This window comes from Anastrepha obliqua, chromosome 5, assembly GCF_027943255.1.
Source record: "Anastrepha obliqua isolate idAnaObli1 chromosome 5, idAnaObli1_1.0, whole genome shotgun sequence".
NCBI classification, from domain to species: Eukaryota; Metazoa; Arthropoda; class Insecta; order Diptera; family Tephritidae; genus Anastrepha; species Anastrepha obliqua.
Window position 1 is genome coordinate 6,013,284 of NC_072896.1, and position 20,515 is coordinate 6,033,798.

At 38.3% G+C, this 20,515-nt stretch overlaps 1 protein-coding gene across 1 annotated transcript; it reads right to left on the reverse strand.

Annotated features, from left to right (window-relative positions):
* Nucleotides 1-2,857: 2,857 nt before the first annotated feature.
* LOC129248660 (tiggrin) lies at nucleotides 2,858-19,686 on the reverse strand. Its single transcript, XM_054888292.1, has 4 exons — nucleotides 19,366-19,686; nucleotides 10,013-10,339; nucleotides 3,284-9,945; nucleotides 2,858-3,200 (listed from the first exon to the last, which is right to left on the reverse strand). The coding sequence occupies exons 2-4, from the start codon at nucleotides 10,293-10,295 to the stop codon at nucleotides 3,120-3,122; spliced, it is 7,026 nt and encodes a 2,341-aa protein (XP_054744267.1). The 5' UTR covers nucleotides 10,296-10,339; nucleotides 19,366-19,686; the 3' UTR covers nucleotides 2,858-3,119.
* Nucleotides 19,687-20,515: the final 829 nt, after the last annotated feature.

Sequence of the window (20,515 nt, forward strand, 5' to 3'; positions counted from 1 at the left end):
ATAGGAAATTAATAGCGGGATTTTGGGATCCCGTTATCCCATTTTCGAAATCCCGGGACTAGTTTCGGAATCAAGATATTCATTATTCTGCAGCAATTTAACTTGAAAAAATCCCGTTATTCCAATCCCGAAATCCAGGGACTGTAAAAATCGAAAATATTAGCATTTTTAGTAACCCGTTATTTATAATAAAACTTTCTCATCGAGCAAATTCGAGTAAATATACATAAAAGTAAAGTTACGGGTAACTGTATATATGAAAAATTGGCTTTTCGGCTCTAAGAGAGTTTTCGGATTTCTAAGATTTCTAAGAAGATTTCGGATTTTGCGAATAAATTCAAAATGCTGAGTATGCAGTTTATTCCCAGTTGACTAAGCCTACAATATATATAAGCCAGGGAAAAATTATATTCAAACGATGCTTTTTTTGTCATTTAATGCTCGTTTCCATTTGTTTTCAGTTCTTAAACAAAAATTCTTTGCTCCAAACTCGCGCAGTTGTGGTACAGGGTTTTCCAATAACAGGTAGGTGCCATTTTGAATAGCCCGCTATTTTAATAAAATTAGAGTAATTCAAATTAGAGTTAAAAGCGTGGGATGCTTGATATAGTAAATATTACAATCATTCTATTGGCAACTACCTATGTACAGGGGGTTATGAAAGTGAAGCAAAATGCATCCCACGCTTTTAACTTTAATTTGAATTACTCTATTTGTATCTTAATATTTGTTATAATTCTGTTCTGAGGTAGTTGACTATGACTGATCGTTCGATTTGCTATTACTTCATTATAGGTCTCTTTGTCATTAAAATTTATTTTCTACTTTTTAGTTCGATTAGCAAAAAAGCGTGTTTTTTAGTTTTTTTTTTTATACTATTGTATTTTTTATTATGAATGAAAATTTTTATTATCATTGCAGTCAGTGAATAAATGATTCGATATATTCGTGTTATATTTAATTTCTTTCTTATCGACTGTGAGTCTAAAACTATGCAGTTATCGGCCGCGATAAAGAAGTAATCGGGATGAAGAACTTATTTCGTGGAGGGAGCCTGAGAAACTAATTTACAAGAATAAATAAAGATTTTTCATTTTACAACCAAATTCACCTTACTTTTTGCGCACAGGTAAAAAAAGAAAATATTAATCCTGGCAATCCTAATAAGGATAATGGAAAACGTTTATCAAATTATTGCATTGTCATCGGTCCTTGATAGGTGTGCAAAATTCCAAGTCGATCTGATTTTTAGAAGCCAGTGAAAATTAAGCTCAAAGATTCCGTTACATACATACATACATACATACATACATACATACATACATACAACCCAAGCTAGTAAAAATGTGTTAAAAATGATCCGGAATTCCATCGAAAAATCATCTTGAGTGATGAGGCCCACTTTGACCTCAGTGGCTTCGTCAACAAGCAAAATTGTCGGATCTGGGGCTTAGAAAATCCAAGAGTTATTGTTAAAAAGCCTCTCTATCCTCAACGTGTGACTGTTTGATGCGGTTTATGGTCCGGCGAAGTCATTGGGCCTTATTTTTTCGAAAATGCAGCTGGAGCAACAGTTACGGTGAATGGATTGCGAGAGATGATTAACGATTTTTTATGACCGGCATTGGATGGTATTGATCTGGACAACGTTTATTTTCAACAAGACGGCGCTACGTGCCACACAAGCAACGAAACCATTCTTTGAATATCAAAATAACTGTTCTTATTAGAATACCCTTTAGTAGCAAAGCCAAATTCCTGAGAATTGATCAAAAGCATAGCGCAAAAAATTCTTCATTCGATTCAATTTCTTGTACGTACATATCTGTTTCTTTGTTTTTGCTTCTATTCTATTTTTCAATTGTTTCTTGTTTTTTTAATAAGGCTATGGGTGCGCTAATTGAGTACTGCATTGAAAAAAAGGGTTTACACTTTGCGATTTTATTTATGAATATTTTTAGATAACTCTCTATTTAATGCAAATTTTCTCGACTTAAAATGTATGAAAGTCTTGAAAAATAACTTCGAGAACTTAATCTTCTTGACTGGCATATAGAATTATTTTATTTCAAAACACCGTAAAAATCTACGCATATCTCATTATAAAGGGTGGTTAAATTTCAAGGGCCGATGTTGAATGTGAACCACACCTACACGTCAACGACACCGTTGCACTTCTTTCTTTGGGGTTATTTGAAGGAAAGGTGTACGTCGTTAAGCCAGCAACAATTCAAGAGCTAAAGGATGAGATAATTCGGCACATTAACAGCATAGAACCTCAATTATGCCGAGACCGCGGCTGCCATTTGGCCAATATTTTGTTTTATACGTAATTGAGCCGTACTAATATTATCATAATAAAGAGAAATGATAACAATTTCCTAAAAAAATTGTATTTTATTCAAAATTAACACCGGCCTTGAAACTTAACCATCCTTTATAAAGACAAAATAACGAAAATTCTAAAATCATCAAAGTGTACTATGTTTGTACTTAAATATATGTGTATGTATGTATGTATATGAACTAGTTGAATTGTTTACGTATTTTCTTAAGTACCGTTAAACATTAACAGTTAACACAAACTGAAACTAAATACTATGAATGATGAAATTTAGCTAAGTAAAATTTAACGTAAAAACAGCAAAAAAGCGAAATTAAAAATACCTTTGTTCCTGAAATAGGAGCTTACCAAGCAGCTCGCATACCAGGCATGTAAACTATTTTTAAGTAGACCATATTTTTGAAGGTAAAACACTATTTTTCAATATTCCTGAATTTAACTTATTTGCCCTTCCTTTAAATCGAGAAAACGAATTTATTTTTTGTATTATTTAAGTAATCGTTTTATTAAATTAAATTAATTATAAAACGAAGCAGTCGTATTATTCGCGTATGGAGCACACATTTAGAAACTTAGAAACTAACAAATAAAAATATAAAAAACAATCAAAATATGACACGTTATTTATAAAAAATTACGAAATAAATCATGAAAACGCAATAAATTTACATTAAAAACAACTGAAGGATTTATGAACAAAAGTGTATCGATTTTTCGTTTGTCTGAATTATCAATTTTAGATTTTTAAAGGGCCTTTAGCCCCACCTGAGATGAGTTATCCAAAGAGTCCAGAAGCCTTCTTCTTAAAGGAGTTCCACAGACCGGTATTTTCAGTTACTGCAGCCACTTCGACGTGCTGCGGAAGGAGTAGGAAATCCATAAATAAAATTGCACTGAAATAAATTTTTTGCAAGACAAAGTCAGAGCCACTCAACTCACCGCATTCGCTTCCGTGCTCGATACTTGCTTCTGATTGTAGCCAGCCTGCGCACCACCGTAGGAACCACTAAGATCCTCGACCTGCACTTGTTGCTGCTGATCCCATTCTTGTTGTTTGTAGTCATCCAATTCAACTTGTTGCTGTTGCCCAAAATCGTCCACCTGCTGTTGCTGTCCGAAGTCTTCCTGTTGTTGCTGTTGCTGCTGCTGCTGTTGACGATGTCCATATCCACCATAGCTTGTGCGGCCATAGCTACTGCCACCACCAGAATGGTGACCGTGCGATGATGAAGATGACGATGAGTAACCGGCAGAACCGCCCCGACCATAACCATCTTGCACTTGCTGCTGGCCGCCGTCTTCTAACTTGCCATTCCAATCCACTTCAACTTGCTGTTGCTGTCCGTAGTCATCCACCTCTTGCTGCTGCTGCTGTTGCGTATCAATTTCACGCTCACGCCCATAACGTGCACGACCTACGTTGATATTGGCACTCGCACTGGCCATACTGCTGCTCGCATCTGCGCTAGCCGCGGCGTTGACTGTACCCGCTGGCACAGTGAACTTGTATTCCTGCTTGCTGTAACGATAGCCACTTGTTCGGCCACCGCTGGACGGTGGAAGGTAGGCCGCGCTTGGAGCTGGATATTGCGTGGTTGGTTCCACTTTCATGGCTGCATTGGGCAGTGGATACAAACTGTTGTCTTGGCCGGCCAGTCCGGGTTCTTCGGCATCAACATTCTCGTCGTAAATATGCGGTGGCTGATCACCGCGATCCTTCGAGATAACGTTATGTGGCCAGGCGGTGCGATTTGTCGAACCGGCACCCATCTCATGACCACCAAAACCAGTGGAAGCGTCCATCGGCAGCAGTCCTTGGCACAACAGATAGAATATGCGGCGCCACTGGAGTAATTCTTCACCCCTCAAACCGGTCTTGCGTTCGAGTGCTGCCATGCGCTTCGCCTCCTCGGCACCCCAGTTAATGCGTTCGCCCTCGTTGCTGGTCTTCTTGTGCATCACAAAGTTTATGTAGCGCCATTCTTTATCACGGAAGTCTTGTAGCTGGTTCAGCGTCACACCATAGTGCTCGGCCAATTGTATGAAACGCTCGAATTCTTTAATTTGCCAGTCTTTCAACGCCTGTGCAGTGATGCCATAGTTGGCGGCCACCTCGTTGAGGAACATGTCTTGTCGCTGCCAGTTGCGTAGATTCTTCAAACTGAAGTTCTGATTTTTGATCAAATTGTAAAGACGATCGCGTTCGCGTTTCTGCCATTGCTCAAGCGTAAGCAGCTTAGTGTTGTCCAAAAGTCCTTCACGCTGCAAATGGCTGATTTCGATGCTTTGGAAGGGCGCCAAATGTTCCAGCGTGGTGCCGTAGAGTTTTGCCAAGCGTCGTTGGTAATCAGTGTCGGCGGCAATGAACTCAAGGAACTCGATTTGGGTAATGTTGATCTCGGCAGCAATGCTGCGCAAGCGCTCACTTTCCTGCTTCTGCCAGTTATTGTAGTCGGTAGATTGGTGCAGGTCGCGTACCAGCCCCAGATCAGTGAGTCGCCTGAGCTCGTTGCGTATCCAAGATTCAAGCTCTTCAATGGACACATGATATTCATCGGCTAGATTGTTAAGTGTGTTTCTATCGCGCAAAATTTGCTCTTCCCACACTTCCACGGTTACACCCGGCTGACGTGTGATCAGGCGGTACAGACGGTCCTTTTCACGGCGTTGCCAGTCGACTAAATGTTCAGATATGAGTTTATTTTGTTCCAGCAGACGTTGCAATTCTTGTTTATACCACGCTTCGACTTCTTCGACCGTTATGTGATACTGCATAGCCAGTTGGCGCAAATGCTCCTGATCTTGCTTCAGCTGTCTTTCGAGCTCTTCAATCGACCAACGCTGTTGCTTGCGTAATCGGTCGTTTATCAGATTTTGTATGTGCTGATTTTCTTCGATCTCCCACTGTTCAACTGTCATTGAACCGGTAATAACTCCCTGCTGATTAAGTTTCTGCGCCTCCTCGCGTATATATTCTTCGATCTCTTCCACGCTGACGTGGTACTGGCGGGCAAATTGCTCCCAACGCATGCGCTCCTTAACTAAGTACTCTTCAAAATCTTGCCAGTTCATCGGCACTGTTTGTGCGACGGCTTTCAAGTGTGCAAGCGTGTAGACCTTCCATTCATCATTGCCGCTGTGGTCCTCATAGATGACATAGCTCTGTGGGCGTGTAATCAGGCCGAGCACTTGCAAACGGGCACCTTCCTGTTGCACCCAGGATTCAACCTCTTCAACAGTCACATGATACTCCTGTGCAATGCGCTCCAAACGTGCCTTATCGCGGCGCAAGAATGTATTGAACTCCTCGTACGTTGTGGCATTGTTCTGTTGATTTAACCATTCCTGTAGACGATCGCGTTCGTTCTTTTGCCAGTAAGTCAACTGTTCGACTTGCAGCAGACCGGAGTTCTTCAAACGCTGTAGCTCGTCGCGCATCCAGTTTTCAATTTGTTCAACGCTCACGCTGTACTCTTGCGCCAACTGTTGCAAGTGAGCACGATCCCGACGTAACTGTGCCTCAAACTCCTCATAGCTGAGGCTGTTCTGTTGTTGCAGCAGCATGTCAATCAAGCGTTTTTGCTCTTCACTTTGCCACTGTGTGAGACTCTCGACCTGTACTTGTCCGGTGGTCTTCAGATTGACCAGTTGTTGACGCAGCCACATTTCGACCTCCTCAACACTCACTGAGTACTGCTTGGCGAGCTCTTGTAGGCGTTGTCTCTCCTTATTAAGTTCCATTTGGAATTCAACATAGCTCAAATGATTGTTTTCGCGGATGAGCTCCTTCAAGCGTTGCGCCTCGGCCACTTGCCATTCAGCCAGCTTTTGCACGTGATCGGCTGAGCCCTTGCGCAAACGTTTCAATTCATCAAGCATCCACTTCTCGATCTGATCGATGCTAATGCGATACTGATCAGCCAACTGGTACAAATGCGCACGATCCGCCAACAATTTCTGTTCATATTCGGTAGTGGATAGACCATTTTGATATTGCCCGATCAATTGTTTGATGTAGTCACGCTCGACCAACTGCCAGTTTTGCAGGTTCTCGACCTCGAATTTTCCCTTATTGTGCAAATCGTCAATGACCTTCTTCACATAAGCCTCCACTTCTGTTACGCTCACATGATACTGATTGGCCAAGTTGATTAGGAAACGTTTATCCTTTTGCACTTTCTCCTCGAACTCTTCCACTGTGATGGTGGATTGTTGTTGCAGCAAATTCAAAATACGCGCATGTTCCGCCTTCTGCCACTCAGTGAGCTTCTCAATATCGAGTTTACCTTGTTGTCGTAGGCGGTCGACTTCCGATTGTATCCACTTTTCGATCTCCTCCACCGAAGTGTGGTACTGGAAGGCCATCTTCTGCATGTGCTCGCGGTCTTGACGCAGTGCACTTTCGAATTCTTCTACACTCCATGCCTTATTCTGTTTGATCAGCTCCTCGAGGCGCTCGCGCTCAGCTATTTGCCAAGCGGTAAGGTTGTCGATTTGCAGTTGGCCATCATCGCGTAAGCGTGCCAATTCCTTCTTCATCCATTGCTCGATTTCCTCGACTTGCACGCTATAGTCGCGTGCCAATTTCTCCAGCAATTCGCGGTCTTGGCGCAAACGTTGTTCCAATTGTTCGGTGGAGTGGTATTGTTCTTGTGTGATGCGTTCCAAGTAACGACGTTCCACTTCTTGCCAGTTCGTTAGCTTCTCATTTGGTTTCAGCAGACCCATGCTAATGAAGCGTTGCTCCTCATTGCGCACCCACTGCTCGATCTCTTCGATATGCACGTTGTGTTGCATGGCGAGGTCTTGCAGCCGTTTGCGATCCTCCAATAACCATTTGTGGAACTCTTCTACGGTGAAGTCTCGCTCCTTAACCATATTTGTCAGGTTGCCACGCCATTGTGACTGCCAGTCTTTGAGTTTGTTTATTTCGATTAAGCCTTCTTCCTGTAACTTGTTGATCTCTTTCTTGATCCACTCCTCAACCTCTTCGACGCGCACCTGGTTCTGGTGGGCCAATGTGTACAAATGCTGGCGGTCCTTTTTGATACTCTCTTGCAGTTCGTCGATAGAGAGATTATTCTTGTTAACCAAATCTAGCAGACGATCCCGTTCGCTTTTCTGCCAGTTGCTCAGTTGTTCCTGTATCTGAAGTAGTCCCAAGCTCTGCAAACGCTCACCTTCTTTCTTTATCCATCCCTCAATCTCCGATGTTTGCACGTTGTACGTCTGCGCAAGCTCTTGTAGACGTCGCCTATCCGCCAACAGTTTTTTCTCAAACTCTTCAATGGTTAACTTGTTCTCCTGCACAATCTTAAGTATATCTTCACGTTCCTGTTTCTGCCAGTCCTTCAAGTCTTCCACCTTGATCAGGCCTTCACCTTGTAAGCGTAGTAGCTCCTTCTTCAGCCACTCTTCGATTTCCTCAACTCTTACCTGGTACATGTTCGCCATGCTGTATAAATGCGTTTGGTCCTCCTTGATTTTCTTCTCCAACTCCTCGACAGTTAACTCATTCTGCTGCACAATTTTATGCAAACGCTCACGCTCCTTCTGCTGCCAAGCTTCTAATTCTTTTTCGACCTCTTTCAAAAGTCCTTGTGATTGGAAATTCTTAATTTCATTTCTAATCCAGTCCTCCACTTCGGAGACTTGAATTTTGTAGGTTTTTGCCAAATCTTCGAGGCGTGAACGGTCGCTCATGATCTTTGCTTGAAACTCTTCAATGGTTAAATCATTCTTGTTCACAATAGACTTCAAATGTTCGCGTTCACGACGTTGCCATTCCTGAATATCTAATTCAAGTTTAGTCTGACTTGCGTTGTGTAAACGGTCCAGCTCAGAGCTCTGCCATTTCTCCAGTTCTTCAAGGCTGACGTGGTACTTTGCGGCCAACGCTTTCATATAGTTGCGATCGCGTGCCATTTGCGCTTCCAACTCTTCCACTGAGCCACGATGTTGCTTAACAACATTTTCTAGACGCTCGCGCTCAGAGCTTTGCCATTCCGTGACACGTGTCATCTCGTTCCGTTGTTCGCTAATAATACCATTCAGGCGCGCCAATTCACCCTTCAACCACTTTTCCATATCTTGCACATTTCCACGATACTTTTGTCCCAAATCAGACAGTTTTTGTTGATCCAAACGTATGGAGTTCTGGAGTTGCGTAATTGTGGCATTGTGCTGGCGAATTAGCTCCTCCAAACGTTCTTGTTCATTGGTACGCAGTGAACCGGAATCTATGGGGCGTGAAATCATCGAATTATTCTGATCATTAAAGTAAGCATAGAGGCGATTCAGCTCCTCGATTTGCCAGTTCTTCAGTTCCTGCAATGAGATACTGTATTGACGTGCAAGTTGCACCAACTTCTCATTATTTTCGCGCTGCCAACGTTCGAGCTCCTCACGTGTAATGCTATTCTGATGGACTAGCCAGTCGAGGCGACCGGCCTCAGTGCGTTTCCAGCCGGTAAGATTGGGGTTTTGCGCCTGATACTGACCCAACAACACGCGATAACGATCCAATTCATTGCGGTGCCATTCCTGTATATCCTCAATTGTTGTGTGATAGCGTTCAGCCATAGCCAAAAGACGTTCCTCTTGCTGCCGTTGCCATTCCTCCAAACGCTGTGGCGTTATATTGCCTTGCGTCAGGAACCAGAAGAAACGTTCACGCTCTTCTTGCTTCCAAGCCTCACCGCGCGGCACTGTCCATTCACCAAACGGCCGTTGCGAGTCATAAACGAGTTTGCCATCAACCCACTTGCGGTTCAATTCTGAGCCACTAACGGTATTTGTACCATCTGGATTGGTGATAATTGTCTTGTTATAGCGGCGCACGGTCACCGTAGATCCAGGCGCATAACTCGGGCGGAAAACTTGACTCCCGCCAGCACCAAAGGTCTCCACATCAACGTCAGTGGGAATATGTGTGGCTGGCCTGTAAGAGCCCATTTGCCAATCCGAAGAGCCCGCAACATTTACCACCGGATTATAACCCATTACACTGGGTTCCATATTCTGATTAACCCAATCGTAAACGGTGTTCTTGCGTCTTACCGTAGTAGTACTGCTGCTGCTACCCGGTTGCACATAAACCGAACTTGGATAGCTCGTAGCGCCGTCAGATGTCAGGGAGCCACTGCTGTAACCAGCAGAGCCATAAGTATATGCAGGCACACCGCCACTAGTGGTAATGGTAGTACGATTGCGACTGCGCACTGTAACCAGCGGGCTGCCATATGACCCATCACCGCTCACCTTCTTAGCCTCGGTGCAGTTCTTATGCACGACATAGGTCTTGCCATCGATAACCTTCACTTCGGCAGGGTAGGCATAGTTGCGTACCTCATCGAAGTTCGAAAGATCGACTGGTTGAAAGTGGCCAACTTCAACTTGTTGCTGTTGCTGGCCGTAATCATCGCTGGCGGCAGTGTACGTCTCAAGCGTTTCGGCAGCCTTCGATTCGAAAAAGTTCGGTGCGACAATGGTGTTGTAAGGCAAGAGACCTTTACGCATGTCGGTAACCAACTGCTCACTAACACGACGCACCAGTGCATCCAACTCAGAACCGGTCTTACCAGTAAGATGGATAATGTTTGCTAGAAAAAATGAGAAAATATTCAAATAAATCATTGAAAAGATTGTAAGGACTAAAAAGATACCCACCATCCCATTGAGCTCCATGCACACTATAGCCGGTGCTGCTGCCCTGCGACATGTAGTTATATTCTTGCCTCAACCGATTTGCAAACTGGCGCACCTCATTGATGTGGGCATAGGCCCAGGAACTTAATTGACAACAGGCTGCACTGCTGCTGGAGGATGAAGTGGAGGAAGATGATGTGTAGCGCGACGAGGATGAGTAGCCAGACGAGCTACCAACGCTGTAGGCATGTACGCGCCATTGTGCTACGCAGAGTAGCGCCAACGCAAGGCACACGACCTTCATTATCAACGCAATTAACTTTTGAGAGAAGTTTTAGCTGAGTATAGCTGAAAGTGAGAGAAAAATAGAGAGAGAGCGAGATTAGGTTTGAAAGAGCACAAATTAAGCTAAGAAAGCGCATTGGTGGAAATACAACAATAAGTAAGGAATAACTGTAAAATAGTCTTATTGGTATATAGGCATAGAGTGGTCCATCATGACAAAAACTCAAACCAAATTTTTTTTTTTGCGCATATTTGCGTATTTACTTTTTACGATCATTTTAGTATTGACACTTTCATTACGAATTTGCCACTTTTTCAAAGCGTTGGCTCGATAAATATCCACTGGTTTCCAGGCGTGGAAGTGAGTCAAACTATAGCTATATTTTAGAATTATTGTTTTCTAAGCAAAGCCGTTGGGCTTTCCGAATTTCATCAAAATCGGATAACTGTAACATTTCCGCTCACAAGAGGGATAGGCGTGGTAGTACGTCAATCTTTACTGTATTCCATTTTCTTCTTTTTTAAGTGAAAGTAAAGTGCCTACAAAGTTTCAACGAAATCTGCGCAGGTTTACAATTTTACCCACAACTCATATGACGACGTTACACTGTGATCCGTACCGAGCTATCGAAACTGTCAGTACTACTGGATTCTGCAGATTGAAAATATACTATCAATGCTTATGGACAAATTATTACCAAGCCTTTTATCAGAAGCTCACTGTATGAGAAGCCTGCAAGGTTTATAAAATGCAAGTGAGGAAAGTGAATGTGTTAGCAAAACAAACTTTTTGCAATGACGGCCAAGGAAAAGGAAATTCTCGAGCAATATTCAACAGACCATGTGCGCATATATAATTTTTTCTTAGTATTAATACAACGAATGTGAATAACTCAAAAAATAAATGCGCCATTTTTAGCAGTTAATACAAATTCGAGTTGAAGTTACTTGAACTATCCCTGATAGAAAAATATGTCACGTGATAAATGTCGTATACTGCATTATAATTAAGCTTAAAAGAAATAAACACATACATATATTTGACGATGAAAACTATCGATAGAGAGCTACATTACTCTGCTTCAATTTTAAATTATTATTTTGTATGTAACAGATTCCTGCATTTTTCTAGCTGCAGTCGAAAATCAGTGTCATTCTTTGCCGCGTTCTATATTCCGCCTACTTTCCATTGCTCAGCAGAAGCCAATGCAGCGAAGTACTCTCTCTTTGCTCTTGATGGTGATCATTCGGTTGTTGCTGCAGACGTCGCTGTTGAAAATATAGTGCATGTGCCTATTGTTGCTGCATTGTCACCGAATTCGCATATATTCACCACTCGTACTCTGTCAATTATGATACTACTAGTGTTGGTGCTCCTACTCACATTGCCTCACTGAGATCGCTGCTAAATCGTCCTCTTTATTTCTTGTTGGTGCAAATGTCCACAGCAATACAAATAATGCTGATTGGGTCAGAGTAAAAAGGTGAGAATCAGTTGTTGTGTTTAGCTCAAACATTAGCAACGATCTGATTGTTGTAGTGTGCAGTACTTGGATTCATCTCTTCCCATTTATAACAAACGTAACTGAAGAGGGAACTATTAAATATGTATTTAAAAACTTTGTCATTGGTGTTAATTTTATACGGCTTTGTATTTTACTACGAACTGTTGAAGGAAGATAACTCAACTGGATCATATGAGCGATTAAATTTTGAGAATGAGAACGGCTTTTGTTCGATTCGTGCAAAAGAAATCTGTTGCAGTTTTGGCTGTTAATATGCCTTCTAGTCTAAATGTCTATTTTCAAAACATAGCAGGCTTACGAACTAAATTTGATACTGTTCCTTTAGAGCGCAGATGAATTTTTTTTATTATAATTGTTCGATCAACGAGTTTGACAATTTTCGTAAAGAGAGAGATACTGCGCAAATTGGCAAACCAAAATCTTACATTTTCTTCTGAAGTGTTCGTATGTCGCGTGGTGGATTGTGGAAATGCCCATATATGTATGTATGCAATATTGTGAAGGATTTTTGACGTATTTCTAGCACACGCGTTCTCTCCCCTATAAAATTAAAAATGTAAATATTTTCATTCCAAGCAAAGTATTATGGAATATATTTGTTACATATTTTTAAATTTGATTCAAACAATCACGTAAGCTGTTTGCCTTTCAAAACGTGTGCTCGTTTAATTAATATGATACATATGGACGCTACATATACTCGTTCAAGTGTATAATCTATTCCGTTGATAATCTTCGCTCCTTATGAATTAAAAAAATCTAGTTCAAGTCATTCTTATTTAATATTCAGCCACAGCTAGGCTATGTTTTCATTTTATTTGTATACACTCTTAGCAGCCTTCATACGCATTAAAACGAACTAAGCGGAGATAACTGGGATGCGCTTTCTGAAAAGTTCAATATTGTGACCTTTGGGTGTCGAGGTATTATTTTTATGAAAATAATTTTAATACAAATGCCTACATATAAGTACTTTTATACAGTTATTTCACTATATCATTACGTCATTTCACTTTATTTTGTGCAAAAACCTGATGTATATTTTGACAAAAAAGAAGTGGAAATTTGGAACATATTCTGCAAAATTAAATTAAAAATAAGTAGAGCGTACATCCGGTCAGAAACAAACAGCCGTTTTTTCGAAAGAAATATTGGAGCTGATAAGACAAATGTTATTGAAGGCATTGAAATAAAAGAACTAAATATGAAAATTATGGAATAATAAAAATATAAAAAGTAAATTTGCTTATATATACATTTTGGCTTAGGTTGATTTCGTTCAAGGATTTAAGAAAAAAAAAAAAATTGATTTATAAAATAATAAAATATAAAAATTATGGAATTAAAACAAAAAAGTAAAATTATGTTTACCTTGACTAAGGTAGGTTTTGTTTAAGGAGATTTTAGAAAATCAAGGGATTGTTTTTTTTTTACTTAGGTATAATTTTTTTTGAAGCGATTTCAGAAAATTAGTTAAGGGGACAGATACCTGTAAAACTTCGAAAAAAAACTTCAGGTATAGTTATATTGCCAACTTTAGACGTGTATTTCTCAAAACTATATTTTTCGAAATGGCGTACACGATAACTCGAAACGTTATAGACCGATCTCCCTGAAATTTTGCGCACATTTTTTCTATGATATTACTTTCTATGTGAATTTTGAAATTTAAATTTGAATTTTGAAAATTTTTCGACAAAATAGTTTTTTCGAAGCAAAAATAGTAGGAAAATTCACCCCAAAATTCATTTGTTTTTTTTTTTTTTTTTGGAGCATTTTATTCCGCGAAATTTTTTTTCATTCTTGTTTATTTCATATAGAAATTATGACATCAATAAAAAAAAAAATTTTTGGTTTTTTGTATTCAGGTCACTGACGCCGATGCTACAATGCCCGCCGATTGAGAAGCCCCGCTGCGACCTTCCTGGAATAATTGGGTGTACATTCGCAAATTTAAGTGATTAAATAAAAAAAATTTATATTATTTTAATGTATACATAAACTGTATGCCAATTTTGAGAAAAATATATTGGTTTCTTCGTTTTAAACAATTTTAATGAAAATCAGGGAAAATATGGCCGTTTACAGGTATCTGATTTTTTTTATGATACTTAGGTAGATTTTGCTCAACAATACTTTAGAAAAGTAAACAACTACGGCGGCCTCCGTAGGCGAATGGATTGGTGCGTTACTATCATTCGGAATTCAGGAAGAAAGTAGATTCGAATCTCGGTGAAACACCAAAATTAAGAAAAAATTTTTTCTAATACCGGTCGCCCCTCGGCAGGCAGTGGCATACCTCCGAGTGAATTTCTGCCACGAAAAAGCTCCTCATAAAAAATATTTGCCCAGCGGAGTCGGCTTTAAACTGTAGGTCCCTCCATTTGTGGAACAACATCAAGACGCATGCCACAAATAGGAGGAGGAGCTCGACCAAACACCCAAAAAAGGTGTTATTATAAAAATAATAAAATATAAAAATTATGGATTTGAAAAATTAAAAATAAAAGGAAAAATCATCAGCCCTATTATTAATTTCGTCGAAGATGCCGACGTGGCAACTTCGTGAAATCGGTATGATTTATTTCGAACGGAACACAGCTTGGACAGATTTTCATCGCTAAAGAAAAATTCTTAAAAACATGCATTTTTCACCAAATCAAGCTTACCCGAGGTGGAGGTAGAAACGAAATAACATAGATCAGAAATACATCACCAGGGATGCACTGGCATATGGAGAACGACTTTTGTGGTGATAACCACAATTGCACTGGCATCCAACGCGCTAAAAATGGAAAAAAACACCACAGCTTATACGTAAGCACTAACTTCTTAATATTCTTATTTCGAATACTTCTGGACACCTTGCGGCCAAACTTAAAATTATTGCCCTCAGACTCTATCTGATCAATGGAAGATAAAATCAAAGCAATTTCCCATTAGTTTTCCTCTAAAACATACCATCTAAATTAACCTAGAATGCACTAAGCCATGTGAAGGCATAAATTTAACTGCAACAGTCTCCCCTGCTTTCACGTATTGCATTTTCAACAAATTGTTGCACTAATTATTTAATTTATGGCAAATGCCCAACAGCGTCTCCAAACATAAATCGTGCAACTTGTCTGCTTAAACACACCGAACTGCGTCAAAAATCCTTAAAAAGCCACGCCAAACATACCAAAAGCAAAAGCATCCTCTCCAAATTCACTTAAATGAAATTCCATCATTAAACACGAAATTGGGTCAACGTATTCTAAAAGCAGCATAGAGCGGAGGGCTTGAAAAAAATTGTTTTTTTCCAAATTGAAATTAAAATAAAGTCTATTTTCAGTTATCAACGAAACTTTTCCCTCCGCGCACAAAAACACACATATATAGGTATATATACATTTCGCATCATACTGCACTGCACTGTCCTGCATAGCGCTCAAGTAGTATTCTTCCCGGCCAGTACATCTGTCGCGGGTGGCACACGCCAGCGCGACGCGCCGCCTGTCACGCACTTTGCGCCACAACAAGCAAATTCTTAGTCTTATTTCAATTTTTTGTTATGCATCTCTGCTTTAAATATTTCACATAGAACTACACACATTTGGATATTAATAGAACTGCAATCACACGTACACCCACACATACATACAAACATATTCATATTTTCTTGGCTGTCACACTTGAGTTTAAATAGATTTGTGCTTGGAGGTGTTTTTTTTAATAGTATTTTTATTTTCCTCTCACTTTGATGATTCAAGTGCGTGGCCGGCCGCACACTCTTAAAGTGTTCGTTTTCATATCCATTTTGATGTTTTCTAATTTATCACCACTGCTGTCATTGAGTATGTCATGTCAAATGGCAATGAAATTAAAATAAATAATACTAAAACAAAAATTTGTCAGCAGTAAAAGTGAGAAACGCGCTAGTTTTGGGAAACTCGCTGTTAGTCATCGTAAATGTTGACATTTTAAAGCTTTTATTGGCGCAGGCAGAAGTGGAAGGCGTAAAGTGAATTTAGGAATTATTTCTGTTGTTGATGCAGGAAGAGTTCTTTTAGTGTTTTTTTTTTTAATTATAAATATTTTTAATTCGGCTGTTGATATATCGCACATAGTTGAGTGCATTTAGGGGTATCCATTAAAATGCTGCCATAAAGCCAAAGTGTTAGCAGTTATACTTAGCAGAAATTTGTGTTACTCATACGCAGAGCCGCTTCGATGTGGAAAATGTTCGAAGTGTTTGCTCTCACTAAGAGGTAGTGTATATTAATCCAGCCAAGCAAAATTTTAGTAAATGATTCACTACTACCAGTGGTTCCACTTCAGTAAGAAGTCGCCGCTTTTGTTGGCGTAAACTCACAGAGAACTCACGAGATCCCGTTTGATATGTGTGAGAAAAAATCGCTATTTTTTCTGAGGGAACTGATTCGTAACATCAGCGACAATATTTTAATCTATAAAAAGAGTCATTAGAGCTCATTGCAGTATTGAATGTTTGACACCTTCATTGAATGCTTGTAAATGTAACTGCCTTAACCGCTTCTATGGCATACAACAACCCTTTCTTCTCACACCTCTCTCTTCATATACCTCTGTTGCAACATTATAAGCACAGCCCTATTTTTTATAAAAAATATAGTTTATATATATACACAAAGTGTGAAACTTACAATAAAAGTTCACAAAAGTTTTCAAATTTTTTTCAAAACATCCAACTTTTTAACCAAAATTTTTCTGGGTGTGCAGTTTTATAGAACATTTCATTTCAGTGCACAAAGTGCAAATTTTAAGTGATCACAAAATACCGTTGATTTTTGGCTTATTAACCTTTTTCTTCCATATAAAAAGTGGAACATGTGCTTTATGCGGCAGAAAAGGTATGACACCTTGATGGAAAAAATTAAATCTGAACTGATTTTTCTAAATTTTTTCAGAAGTTTCATAGTCATCTTTTTTAATGATTTACTTAAAGCATTTCTCGTCAATAAGTATTTGCAATTTCATAAATATTTTAAGCTCACAGTTATTGTCGAACCTGGCGTCGCTATTACCAATAAGTCCCGTTTGAGGCCGCTTAATCGTTTTTGTAAGCCTCAGTAAATTTCACATTCCTCATGTTGGTCAAAGTGGAAGCGATACTCCGCAGGTGTTTATATTCATGCACCAGCTGTTTTAGCCTTTTGCTCAACTTGCAAAAACACGAAACCAAAGCAGCTGGTACATTCGGTCTTGATTCATCAAGTCCCCTCTCAGACCCTTTCTTCACACACTCATAGAAAGAATATCCCTATCGTTATCGCTCTGTCTTAAAAACATAATGGACGAAAGGTTAGAACTACAACGCAGTTCAATATATCTTTTCACATTCCCATTAAGCTTTTCCGAATGCGTTTGTATTCTATGCTGATAAACCGATTGAGGTTTAAAATCTTTAAAAAGACGACAGCATTTTCGGCTAGTAATAAAATAAATAAATAAAAGATTTTCCAATAAAAGGTGTTATTCCCGTAAAATATCTTGCTTCAGCTTCATTTTCGAAAAAGTAAAGGTAAAGGTAAAGTAAAAGGTTTTATTCTTCGCATCACTAACTTGTCCCAACAGCTCAAATATTTTCACCAATTTCTGTATTGCGGACCGACAAGGTGCTTCTCGATGTCTCAAAAATGCTCGAGTGTTACGAACCGTCTCTGCCAAATTTTCACCATTTTTATAGTGAATTTTAATAATTAATAATTTCAATGCCTTGTTTCAGGCCTGTATCGTTTCATTTTTATTAATGGCGTAGTTTCCACTTGTCAAATATCAAAAAATGAGAGCTTCAAAAGTGACATCTACCGAAATAGCGGGCTTTCAAAATAACACCTGTTATTTGAAAACCCTTTACCAATTGTGTGGCGTGTTAAAGGCGTTCAAATTTGCTTTTTTCCTTACTAATGAAAGGGCATTCAGAAGCGCACCCAGCGCTTTGTCATTTTCTGTCTGAGAGCAGCGCTATTAAAAAAAATATTTTTTTTTGTTTTTTGACGTTTTATATTGCAGATCCATATACGTAGTTTCTCTATAATTCTCAATAATTATAGATTTTTTAAAAGGGATAGAGTGTCTAAGTAAGTGTCTGTAAGGCTGTGTATTGCTTCTGCTAGCGTAAAGATTGCTAAAGTGAATATAAAAATGTAGTTTTGTAGACAATTTTAGAAAAAAAATTTAGAATTTTAAAATTTTTTTTACCTAGTTATTTATTAAAGGGTAAGCCTGTGTAGCTACAAAAAAATTTAAAACTTTAAACATTTTTTTTTTACCCAGTTATTAATTGAAGGGCAAGTCTGCGTAGCTACAATACAAAAAAAATTTAGAACTTTAAACATTTTTTTTTACCCAGTTATTTATTAAAGGGCAAGCCTGTATAGCTACAATGTAATGTTTTCAAGCATATTTTTTTTTAGTTCTGTTAATTTACTTTATGTATTTATTTTACTATCCCAACAATTCTTTTAATTATGTCTTGCCTTTTTTATTTACTTTGTATATTTTAATTTTCCGTTTAGTCGATCCTACTTATTAATTTTTCTATTTTTAATTATTTATAGAAAATCCATATTATGTAAGGGTTTTGTCTGAAAAACATTTACACATAACGGCAAGCATTTATTTTTTATTTTTCAATAAATACATCTTAAGTTAGCGAAAATCATATTTTCAATTACTATTATTTTTCTATATTTTTGTTTGCTTTTTTCATGCTTTTCTTTTATTATTCCAGCAGCCTCTTATTAATCATGCACTTAAAATTTTTCTTTGATTTCTTTATTATTATTTTTTTTTATTTTTTAGTATGCCATCAGTTTTGATTAATTAAAGTGCTTTTATTTTTTTTTTTTTTTTTGCTTTTTTACTATTAACATTTCCGTTTTAAATGCCGAAAAAACAATTTTATGCTAAAAAATTTTCTGAGATCTTTTCCATATGTAAGTGCGTTTATTTATCAAGTAGTAATTTTATTCCATCAAAATTTTATTGGCAGTGCTTCTTCAATAATTTTTTTTTTTTTTTTTGAAACCTAAGTATTACAAAAAAATTAACAAAACACATATTTTTTATAGTTTTAATCAATCAACTTGTTTCTTTAACAGATATATATATAAAAACAGTTATTATTAGAAGATTGAGGTTAGGGTAGCATAAGTTGGACGTCCTGCAATTAACAAGAAACTCGCTCGACGGTCACAATAGTCTATTACGACACCCGGAAAGTATTTAAACATTTAAAAAAAAATTTTAGAAAAAGATTTATATTGAATTTGTGCCAAAGTAATGCAATTTAAATCTGTACTGTGAAAAAGCTAACTGCTGATTTTATTGTGCAATAATTAGCTGCAATTTTCTCTTACTTTATTTAAATAAGCCGAAAAAATATTTCATATAACTAATTTTATTCGAAAATAGAAAAGAATAAATGAACCAATATTTATTTAACCAATATTTATTTAAAAATAATGTTCTACAAAAAAATTTGAATAACAAGAAATTCAAGGCCTTTCAAAAATGTGTGCTTCCAGTTCAAAAACTCACTTTCAATATTTCCTTGTTCAAGCGTAATCCACTTTTATTCCATTACAGCAACTCTAAATCAATTGGCAGTGTTATTTACACTTATTTCGATTTTAAAATTTTTTATTTAAAAACAATCAAAAAATATCACAAATTACGCCAATCTCACACTCAATCCTATTGCAAGGATCTTATAGCGCACACATGCAGGCACACTTCAGCGAGTGCTCAATTGAGATGCTTTTGTATGTGCAAGACACAAACACTATCACAACACTTTCGAGGGGGTGTTGTAGCGCGCTTTAGATTCGAAAACTTTTCGATTTGAACGCGACGAACGCGATTGTTTGACTGATTTCAAAATCGCCGCCGTAGCGAAACTTAAATGAAAATGATCAGACAACGAACGCTGCGGCGTATGAAGGCGAGTATCTCTGAATGTATGTGTCGGTGTGCATGTATGCGTTTAACTAATCGCTCACTGGCTGAGAACTCAACGAAGCTAAAAGTAATTCTTGTCACCGACAGCTAAACAACTAGAAGGCTAAAAAAGAAACAATAAAAACACAAAATATGCTGCGAAACAGCTTGGCCGGCAGCCGCATCGATGACGTAGCGATCGCTGATCGTTGTGTGTGTGTGTGTGTGTGTGTAGTGCACGAGACAAGTCGTCAGACGAGGCGTATGAAATTGGTGAGAGGTTATTAAGTCACCAGTGACAACAGCAGCTTTGGCAGACTGCTGGTAGCGTGCGTGTGTGTGCGTATGTGCTTGAGTGTGTGCGTTTTGGTTTTTTGAATTATAATTTCCAATTTTTTGTACATTTCGTAGTTTGTTGTTTCATATTCGAAATTCGTGGAATTCAGCATCAATGTTATTTTTGTAAATAATCAATTGAATATTTAATCAGTCGCCTTCACTATCAGTTTTACTAGTAGGGCTTATCAGTGGCGCTTAAAAAACCATATAAAAGCTAGAATTCGCTCACAGTTCAATTAGAATTTCGAAAAAAATGGTAAAACTACAAAATAAATTTTAATCTGGGGGAAATTTCATTCGTAAATCTTAAAAGCAGATAATTTTTCACACATAATTAATTTTGTTAACTTTTATAAATATTTAAGTACATCAATAGCTTAGAAATTCCAGAAATATTACTGCTCTAAAAGGC